This window comes from Arachis hypogaea, chromosome 15 (assembly GCF_003086295.3).
Source record: "Arachis hypogaea cultivar Tifrunner chromosome 15, arahy.Tifrunner.gnm2.J5K5, whole genome shotgun sequence".
Taxonomy (NCBI): domain Eukaryota; kingdom Viridiplantae; phylum Streptophyta; class Magnoliopsida; order Fabales; family Fabaceae; genus Arachis; species Arachis hypogaea.
In genome coordinates, this window is record NC_092050.1 from 157,901,215 (window position 1) to 157,911,412 (window position 10,198).

The window sequence follows — 10,198 nt, forward strand, 5'->3', positions numbered from 1 at the left end:
GCGTCTCCCACCTCGTCCACTGCTTTGTCCTTTGATTCGTCGTTGCGTCACCCCATTGCGTCATTTCGAAAGAAGTCACCATCGTGTCATTTAGACTTTTTGTATAAAATCTTGCAGTTTTTGTATAAGATAGATACTTGCAGCTTTATTCATATGAAAATTAATAATTAGTTAGAACTATTATATAGATGGGGAATGGGGTCTCCGCGGGGAATGAGGCCCCATGGAGAATGGAGATGGGAAGCAATATTTCCCCACAGCAGAGAATAGGGACGGGGATGGAGAACAAATCCGAGGGCAGAAATGGAGAGTAGAGAGGCATCCCCGCCCCCGCTCTACCCTGTCTATTTGTTTCATCAAAAGAAATTCAAAAGTTTAAGAAAATTTGGACATCATGATCATTTTTTTTTATTTTTAACTTTATATAAATAAATGAATGTTCTCTAAAATGAATTTTTTCAATAAAGAAAAAAAAAAGAAAGCTAGTATATTGGAGAAGGTAATTTCTAGGGAATGTTTCTCTAAAATGAATTTTTTCAATAAAGAAAAAAAAAAAAAGAAAGCTAGTATATTGGAGAAGGTAATTTCTAGGGAATGTTTCTTATTATTCTTCTTTTGTAGCAGGAAAGTTTGAAAGTATCTATTGAATTTTTAATAATTATGTAACAAGATCAAGCTCAGAAGTCTATGGTGTTTCAAAATAAAAACAAAATGCAATACTCAACTTGGTGGTAGATAAATATTAATTATTAGTTAATTAATAATATTAAAAACCCATGATAAGTCATTTCGAAATTTATGCTTTCTTTACAGTGCCAATGAGGCACCAACCCAAATTTCTCTATCAAGACAAAGAATCATTCAATATAAAATAATATGAAGAAAAGCATTGTGACTTACTTAACAGCAGACATGGGCACGGCTTACATTTATAATGTTGGTTTTAGATTGTTGTCTGTTCTAATATATGCTATATGCTTTCATCAGAATATTTTCTCAATGTTGCACAAAACTATTTCTTAATAATGGCACCGCAAAATTAAACTTTGAAAGGTTAGAATATATTAACATCAACTAATTTTATTAGAATCATTTAGTATATCTATTGATATAAATTTTGACCAATAAATATTTGATACAGCAAAATCAAAATGATGATAAGTGTTTCTTGGTTATAGAAAAAACCTCTTTCGACTAAATTAAAGAAACAAAGAGCATTTGAGGCTAAAGTCGAAAGGCTAATAGTTAAGAGTAAGTCAAAAAGTTGTATCAATACTACATACATAGTCAAAAACAGGGGTTTTTTATTTTTTATTTTTTTTGGTTTCCCACGGTATCCCCCAACCCGACAGGTCAAGGACTAATCCGTCGCGGTACTGAGCTCCATTTAAGGGTTTGCCGCTGGCCAATGGGTTGCTGCATGCACAAGGCGGGATTCGAATCCCCGACACTTGCTTAAGCGGACTAGTGAGCTAACCACTAGACCAACCCAACTTGGTTAGGGGTTTTTTATTTAAATAAAATATTTGAACTCCTATATTACCTGATTCTCCTAAATGGTTTTTTTGAACGTGAATCTCTTAAACCATATAATATATAAATCGTCCTAGAGTTGTGTGTTTTAATGAATATATAAATCATTGTACCCTGGGACGATTTATGCATGAATTGCATAGGTGAATAAGGCATAAATCGTCCTAGCCCACTGTGTGTTACGAATAACACGTAAATCGTCCTAGCCTAGGATGATTTATGCATTTTAACCTAAACACTCTACACTGACACAATTTACGTGCTTCTTCTTAACCCTCTACCCCTAGCACGATTTACGTGCAAATCACAAACCCACAAGTCCTAGGACGATTTTTATTTGTATTTAACAATAATTTTTTTAATTTAAAAATTAATTTCTAATCAACATTTAACACTTGATTATTAGTAAAAATTATATATTAATTTTATAAAAAATATAAAATAATATATACCATTTTTAAAAATTAATCATTTAATCTTTGATTTTTCATAAAAAATAATCAATTAATACAAATAATATTTTAAAAACTTAAATTTTGGAAACAAAATAAAATTATTTTAAATATTTTAACATTTTAAAATCATTTTTTTTAGTTACAAAAATTTTAATATTTTGTGACAAACAAATAACTTGTTACAAATAATATTGAATTTTGTGACAAATTAATTTTTTATTACAAAATATTTTAAATGTTTGCAATAACACACCGATTCGTTACAAAAGCTAAAATAATTTGTAACAAAAAATCAAATTATTACAAAATATCAAAACGTTTTGTAACAAATTGTATTGTTATTATAAAATATTATTATTATGTAATAATCACTAATTTTTATTACAAAAATTATTTTTTTTAACAATTTTAAATTTTTTACAAAATTTTTGTTACAAATATTTCATTTTCTTATAGTATATATATAATCAAGCCCATAATATGATTTACATAAATATTTGTGTAGTAGAATATTCTAGAACAAATAAATAAGTCAACACAATATAAATTTGATGAATAAATATATGAAAATTAACTTTAATTAATATTAGTTTATTTTTTATTGTAAATTAATTTTTTATTTTTATTTTTTTAAAATTTAAAATTTAAAATTTAAAATTTAAAATTTAAAATAAAAATAAATTAAAAAAATTGTAACTTAAAAAATTAACTTCTTAATTGAACTCAAATTTGATATAGTAGTAAATATGGTGTGATTGCATAAAAAAATGGTTGTCATATATTAAAGAAACACATGTCTTTTTACTCTAGATGAGTTATAATTCGAATTACACATAAAAGTTTTCACATAAATCATCCTAGGGGCTTGTGGGTTTGGAATTTGCACGTAAATCGTGTTAGGGGATAGAGGATTAGGAAGAAGCATGTAAATCGTGTCAGGGTAGAGTGTTTTAGGTTAAAATGTATAAATCATCCTAGTCTAGGACAATTTACGTGTTATTCATAACACACAGTGGGCTGGGACGATTTATGCCTTATTCACCTATGCAATTCATGCATAAATCGTCCCAGAGTATAATGATTTATATATTCATTAAGACACACGACCCTAGGACGATTTATATATTATATGATTTAGGGGATTCACGTTCAAGAAAACCATTTAGGGGAATCAGGTAATATAGGAGCCCAAATATTTTATTTAAATAAAAAACCCCAAAAACAGACACGATACAAAGAATGTGAGATTTGAAGAACAAAGAAAGAAAATTGAGGATCGGAGTACCATATGAAAATTTTTCAAGGTTAAGGTAAAATCATGGCATAAAAAAAAAGGAAGAAACTAAGATAGTAATCAAAATTCTTTAAGAATAGGTCTACTTTTGTAATCTATAAATAGAAGGAATTTATAAAGAAAAACAATACTAAATCATCACTCAAATTTATAAACATTTCTCAATTTCACAAACGCAATAAAAAAACATAGAATGTAAGTGTGTGTAAGTGTTAGAAGTTAATTATTTTATTTTAATTTATTTATGTTTGATTCTTTTTTTTTTTTTTTTACATTTTGTCGTTATTCTATTTCCTTTCCTTTCCAATTCAATTTTATATTTATTGATTTAAAGCTTTTTTCTGTTCATTTATTTATTTATTTTACCTTGTTTATCATAAATTTGTCACTAGTAATTTTAACGCAAGTTATTTCGATAAGTAATTTCTGGATCAAGTTCACTCTTTTTTAGAAGAGTAGTATGTGTTTCCCGAATTGATATCTTAATACAAGTTCGATTCGACACCCTGTTGAACAGTACCAAAAAATTAAGTGAAACAATATCTAAATATTTATTATAAAATATTACATCTTTATTATTTCGATTCTCTTAGTACAAATCTTTTTATATTATATCATTTTATACAACATAAATATACACATATTTTTTTTTCTACTGCTTTTTCTTACCTTTCTAATATGTAAAAGGAATTTGAAATGATATCTTTTTGTAAGTTCACTAGATCGAGCATATCTATATATAATCAATGAATATTCATATATAAATTTGTTATGGAATTATAAATCTTATGAGTTATATGTCTATCTGTTGAACTTTTATTTACTTGTTCAACTACAACTTTTACATGAAGAAACGAAAATATTTAACTAAATGATAGTAATATAATAAAAATAAGAAAAGTGGTTCATATATATTGTTTGTGTAGAGAAAAGTGGTTGAATAAATTAATGGTTCATTCAAATTCAATGGTTCGAAGTTGAAATTACAGTGTATTGGTGGGTCAAGTTATTTAGGGCAACAATTGGAAGGTACCATTATTTAATTTTTCTGCTGCTCCTTTTCTAAATCAATATTCTCTTTACTCAAAAAGTCGAAATGGAATTATTTATGTAAAAGACACTTCTACAAGACACTTCTACTACCCTACATCTATACTACAACAGTAACTAGCAATCCCATTGGTGGTAATAATAAATTTCATAATGAAATGCAAGAAAAATGTTTTCAGAAATTCTTGGAGACCAATCATTTTTTCAGTATTTTTTTTAATTATTTGATTAGTATAAATACTAAATTATTTTTAATAAATAAAATTTATTAATTTGTGTGTATAAATTTAGAAAAATATAAATATAAATTATATTAATTCATATGTATAAATTCTAGTAAATATAGATACAAATTATATGTATAAGATATATAGTATATTTTATTAACCAAACCATTAAATCATAATAACATATAATAAAAATTAGGATACCACTTTAATAAAGACACTAAAAATGTCTTTTTTTTTAAAGATGTTTATATTTGTTATGTTATTATTGGACATTTTTATTAAATTAGTTAATAATTTATTTTTTAATAAACCAGAACAAAATCAGTTTATTATAACAATAATAATAAACCTAATTGTTTTCATTATAATTATTAGACCTGATTTGATCCGATCGAATTACACAATCTAAACCGAATATATTTAAACTTTTTGATAAAAAGATAAATATATCCCTGATTTTTTGTTTTGTGGACATTTAAATTCCTAAAAATTTAAAAATACAATTAAATCTCTAAAAAAATTGAGTTTATTGTTATTGTTTTAAAAAAAAATCGGTTTTATTCTAATTTGTTAAAAAATTTAAAATAACCGGTTCATTAATACTTCCAATAATAATGCAAAACGTAAGCATCTTTACAAAAAGACGTTTTAAGCGTCTTTATGGAAGCATCTTTAAAAATTATTTACTTTAAATTCCACTGAAATCGAACATCAATAATTATGTAATTAAAGAATTTTTATTTATATATTTCAAAAAATATATTATATTGATTTTTAAGTATATAAAAATTAGTTAGTCAAAGAGTTTAGTGGTTTTGTAATATTATGAGCTCGCTTGAACAAATTTATTGAGAAAAATGAAATAATATTTTCTGTATGAGCATGATGGATATCTGACTATAATGGTGGTCAACAAGGGGTGATATAAGAATAAGATAAAATCTACAGTTGCATAGAAGAAAGCAGGGCCCATATGTGATGTTCTTTCTTATTTTGCTTCAAATTCATGTGGCTTTCCCCACATGTGATGTTCAACTTTGAATAGCAGTCATCACTCAAACAAAGTAGGTGGAATTTGTCTCAGCAACAAAAAGGAAACAAAAGTTATATTGGACATTTCTAAATTCTCATAAATCATCTTGTAACTTTAACATTTCCTATGTTTCCAAATGTGAAAAAAAAAAAAAAAACAGTTAAAAAATGTACAGCCCCCCCAGTAACCGAGTCAGATACCAAGATTTTTTATTATCAATTTGCCAATGCCATGGTCAATAATGGAATTTCAATTGACATAATGATGTGTCACTTTGTGTCAGTGGCAGTATGACAGGGATTCAAGAGAAATAATGTAATCTATGAAATATTGAAATATATGATGTATCAGTAATCAGTATTGAACATAAGTACATAACTAGGTGGGAAAATTTGAATTTACTAAATGAGGTATCAATTGTTTATTAACCCTTATATACTATTTTTGTAAGCAATTATCCTTTAATATAAACCTATAATTTGACATATTTAACGTAATATTTCTCGACATCTTAATTATCATTTTTATATAAAGATATTTTTATTCGAGTAGACCTCATTTAAAATATAAAAACTCAATTAATAATATCAATCATCTAAAATGTGTTTGATATGATATGACACATCATTGCGTTAGTAAAAAAATATTAAAAAGATACTTTAAAAAAATTATAAATTCAAATTGCGAATATCTTGAGTAGAGGTGTAAGTTATCGAACCGGACTAAAAATTATCGCAAAATCGAATCGAAAATTACAACAACTGATTTGAAAACCGAAATTTTTTTTTTGTTTTTTTTTTACAAAACCGATCGGTTCGGTTCGATTTTCGGTTGGCTCGATAGAAATCGAATCGAACCAAACCGAACGGAAGATATACATACATTTCAATATTTTAACCATTTTAACATTTAACCTAACAACAAAAATTTTCAACCCCTAACCATTTCAATGTTTTACTCTTATTATTTCAGTTTATTGACTATTTTGAACATCTAATTATTGTGATTCATATTCTTCTCATTAGGAATTAAAACCGAAAAACCGATCGAACCAAACCGTTGTTGGTTCGATTCGATTCGGTTTGATTATTGTAAAAGCAGCAAACCGAATGGTTGTGTGTTTGTAGGAACCGATAACCTCTAATCTTGAGTAAAATTAGAAAAAAAAAATAAACAAATAATAATTAAAAACAGACAAAAAAAACCTTGATGATTGTGGAAAAACATGACTCATATGATATGATATATGAACATGTCTTACATAATGGAGCATGCATGAGGGTTATCATCGCTGAAGAGTGAAGCAAAGGCCTCATCAGAGGCCACAGCAACAGAATAAACAGAAGGTGTATGGAAGAAAGTATGAACTCCATTTGTAGCTTCACTCTTGTATGCATCATTGTAGTAATGGTTAACAATGTAAGTAGGGTACTTATAGAATGATGCAAAATGAGAATGGCCTGCTAGGAATGGCCATGGTTCTGCTACCTTCCCTGCACGTTTTATTGCCTTCAAAACCTTCTTCTCTTCTAAGCCATACCCTTTAACTGTTATCTTTTGTGCCTCCATTTCCACCTCTACCTCATCTACTCCTATTATGTGCAAATGTACCACATTTCAAAATTCAACATTATAAAAACAAGAGTGAATACCCATATACGGTCCCTCACAATTATCTCGAAAGGACAATGAGATCCAAAAAAAAGAAAAAAACATCCAATTCGGTTCCTGATTTTTTTTTGTACTGATTAGTCTCTGTGCCAAAAAAATAACATTGACTTTTTTTTGGTACAGAAGCTAATCAGTCCCATAAAAGTAAATCTCAGGGGCCAGATTGGTATTTTTTTTTGTCAAGGACCTCGTTGTCTTTTGAGATAATTGTTAAGAGTTATTTTGGATTTTTCTCTAAAAACAAATGTACTAAACCATTACATCACTTTTTATTTTCTACATGGGGCAAAAATAATGTTTTATAGAATATTAAACCACTCTTCCATTTTTGCCCATGATAACAATAAAGACGTCTCACAACCCACAAATCCAACCCAACAGAATACACAAATTCAATTATAATTTTAGTCTTTATTTTATCTTATTTTTATTTGCTTTTATCTTTCATAGGACAATGCTCTCTATATATACTTAGTTTTACCTTCATAGTTTACAATTTTCAATCAATCAACCATCAATAAAATTTCTTCATCTTTTCTTTTCTTTCATTATTCTTTCACAATTTTATTATCTTTGCGTACTCTTTCCGTTTTATTACAGAATGACGAATTTCACTAGTAAAATATGCAGTTATAAACAGATAAATCTTTAGAACAAAAAATATTTATACAGAAATATGTCTGTTAGTAAAGCACTTTCTTCAATATGTTATTCTTTATTTAAATTTTTGAATTACACTTTTTAAAATATTTTTAAAAAGTTGTGATTCCATATTCAAGTGTTTTACACCATCAGACTCATTTTTTTAGTATATACACTAATAACATTACCATATTTAAATTTTTCAGCATATTACAACCAACATAAAATAAATTTGTTAAAAGTTTATTAAATCTTTATGGCATGGACAAAAAGGAATGGGGGAATTGTATGTGTCAGATGATAATAGTTCAGTGCATATGCAGAAGCCTAAAATCTTGGCTTTCTAATACTTGCTTGTACTTGTGCACTTGCCAACTTGTAACACAAACATTCCACATGGGATTTTTTTAGAATAACTTAACATAAAAACTGTTCCTCTGGCACATATATATATGTCTACATATATATAAAAATAATAGATATAAACAAAAAAAGTAGGTTGAAAAAAAAAAAATATAATGTACCTTTGAGCTTGTAGAGAGCTCTCTTCAATTTTGAAGCACATCCTTCACAATCAAGATTTGGAACTCTCACCTCTACCATATTCTGCAGATCCATGCAACAATCTCAGTCACAAATGCTAACCATTCTGTGTTTATATGTGTCACAAAAGAGAAACAATAAAGAATAGTTACTTACAGACATTGTTATTAGTTTTTTTAAGTCTTAGAAAAAAAATATGAACAAGCAATTCAAGTCCCTTTGTTTTTTGAAGTTTGGACTTTGAAGTAGCACCAAATTCAAACCAGTTTGTGAGAGAGAATGATGAAGAAGTGAATGGAATATAGCATCAAAGTTGATGTATGAAGGGTCTCTTTTAAACAGTTATAGGCTGAAAAAAAATAATTAAAAAAAAGTTTTATTAAGGTCTTGGAATTAAAAAAAAAAAGATAGCATGCAGAAGTAATAATAATAAAATAGTTAATAATAATATTTGAGGCGTGGGAAGTGGATCCCAATTTTGAGGCACAGTCCCTCACTTTGTGTCTGCTTCTCTCTTCATTGAAACTGGACCACCATGTACCATTTTGCTTTTCAGCTTTCTCTCTTTTGTTTGTGACACAACACAAAATGATTACTACCTGCATATGTTGTTGTGTAGGACATTCTCTAAGGATGCTGCATGGGGTGTCTTCACTTAATTTATAGATATCATCTTCAATTTAAAATCTGCAATCATGTACTTCCAAGCATTCTATGTAGAGTTTCTTATGCAGACCAATCATACAAAATTAGAAAATTTTAACTAGAATTTTTGTCCAAAATTACAGTGGTGGTTTAACCATATATTTCATCTATTTTAAAATAAAAATTTAATTTTGATGCACTGACAGTGTAAAGCGTCGTTCTTTTAGATGATCAATCACACGGTCAATGTAAAAAGTAGTTATTTTTATTGGTGTGTCATTGCGTAATTAGATGCACATGTAAAATTACTTTACACTAATAGTACATCAAAATTAAATTTTATATAAATAATTGTAGCTTTAACTTTTTTATGCATTTAAAAGTCAATGCTACTAAATGTTAAATAGATTTAGATACATTAGTGTTTTAACATGTCAAAAAAGTTAAAATATTCTTGTTAAAATTTTAGTTCTTTTAATGTGTCAAAGGGTATACTTATATTTGAAAAACAAAAAGAAAAACATGATCTTTCTTGAATTAGAAAAAGGTATTATGATTATGTTTAAGAGCGGATGTTTGTGCTTATGACATACATTGCATAATTTCTGCTGCTATCAACATCAGTGCACAATTTTAAGGATAGTTATCAGCATAATTTTATATTGGCAAATGCACCAAAAATTCAAAATCCTTTTCATTATTGCCCCTTAAAGTTTGGTTTATGCTTGTTGCTGCAGTCCTTATCAAAAAGTTAATCCAAAAGAAGCCTGATCTTTTAACTACATAAATTTAATATGGACCTAGCTAAGACTAATTAACTAATCTAGATATATATACATATATTTTAATAAAGCTTTGACCAACTATGATATGTTCTTTAGAAACAAAAGAATTAAAGCAGATAATATCTCTCTCAACAAAGCATCTTTCCAGAAAGAAAAGGCAATTCTTGCAAACTAAATAAATAAAACTTTTAACAAAAATATGTGACACAATAATGAAGAAGGATTGTGTATAGAAAATGGTGAACAACTCAAAAACTTCCTATATATATATATCTTCATAATATCCTCATTCATCAGTGTGCAGCAGCAACAATATA

At 27.4% G+C, this 10,198-nt stretch overlaps 1 protein-coding gene across 1 annotated transcript; it reads right to left on the minus strand.

Moving 5' to 3' along the window:
* Positions 1–6,616: 6,616 nt before the first annotated feature.
* On the minus strand, positions 6,617–8,757 carry LOC112747289 (heavy metal-associated isoprenylated plant protein 31). The gene is made up of 3 exons (XM_025795242.3): positions 8,608–8,757; positions 8,433–8,514; positions 6,617–7,187 (listed from the first exon to the last, which is right to left on the minus strand). Exons 1-3 carry the CDS (start codon positions 8,611–8,613, stop codon positions 6,853–6,855), a joined length of 423 nt encoding a protein of 140 aa, XP_025651027.1. The 5' UTR covers positions 8,614–8,757; the 3' UTR covers positions 6,617–6,852.
* Between the last annotated feature and the right edge of the window lie 1,441 nt (positions 8,758–10,198).